This window comes from Nothoprocta perdicaria, unplaced genomic scaffold, assembly GCF_003342845.1.
Source record: "Nothoprocta perdicaria isolate Ctin4 unplaced genomic scaffold, notPer1 scaffold_4, whole genome shotgun sequence".
NCBI classification, from domain to species: Eukaryota; Metazoa; Chordata; class Aves; order Tinamiformes; family Tinamidae; genus Nothoprocta; species Nothoprocta perdicaria.
The window spans coordinates 524,793-525,014 of NW_020455643.1; the positions used below are offsets into that span (position 1 = coordinate 524,793).

Sequence of the window (222 nt, forward strand, 5' to 3'; positions counted from 1 at the left end):
CCCAGGCTGACGCGGTGCCGGTTATGTACCCCAAGTTGACAGGATGCCGGTTACGTACCCCAGGTTGAGGCGGCGCGCGCCCGCCGGGATGCGCGCGGGCACGGCGGTGAAGTAGCGGAAGGTGCAGTGCACGGCGCCGGGCGCGGGGCAGGCGCAGAGGCGCGGGCAGGCGCGCGCCCGCAGCGCCCACGCGCACAGCGCCCACGCGCACAGCGCCAGCAG

General features: G+C 75.7%; 1 protein-coding gene across 1 annotated transcript in view; it reads right to left on the reverse strand.

Annotated features, from left to right (window-relative positions):
* IGSF10 (immunoglobulin superfamily member 10) overlaps positions 1–222 on the reverse strand; it is a gene marked incomplete at its 5' end in the record, with an annotated part of 15,327 nt that extends 15,105 nt beyond the window's left edge. Inside the window, one exon of the mRNA XM_026045210.1 lies at positions 59–222. Coding sequence (XP_025900995.1) covers positions 59–222 — 164 coding nt within the window. The remainder of the gene's footprint in view (positions 1–58) is intronic.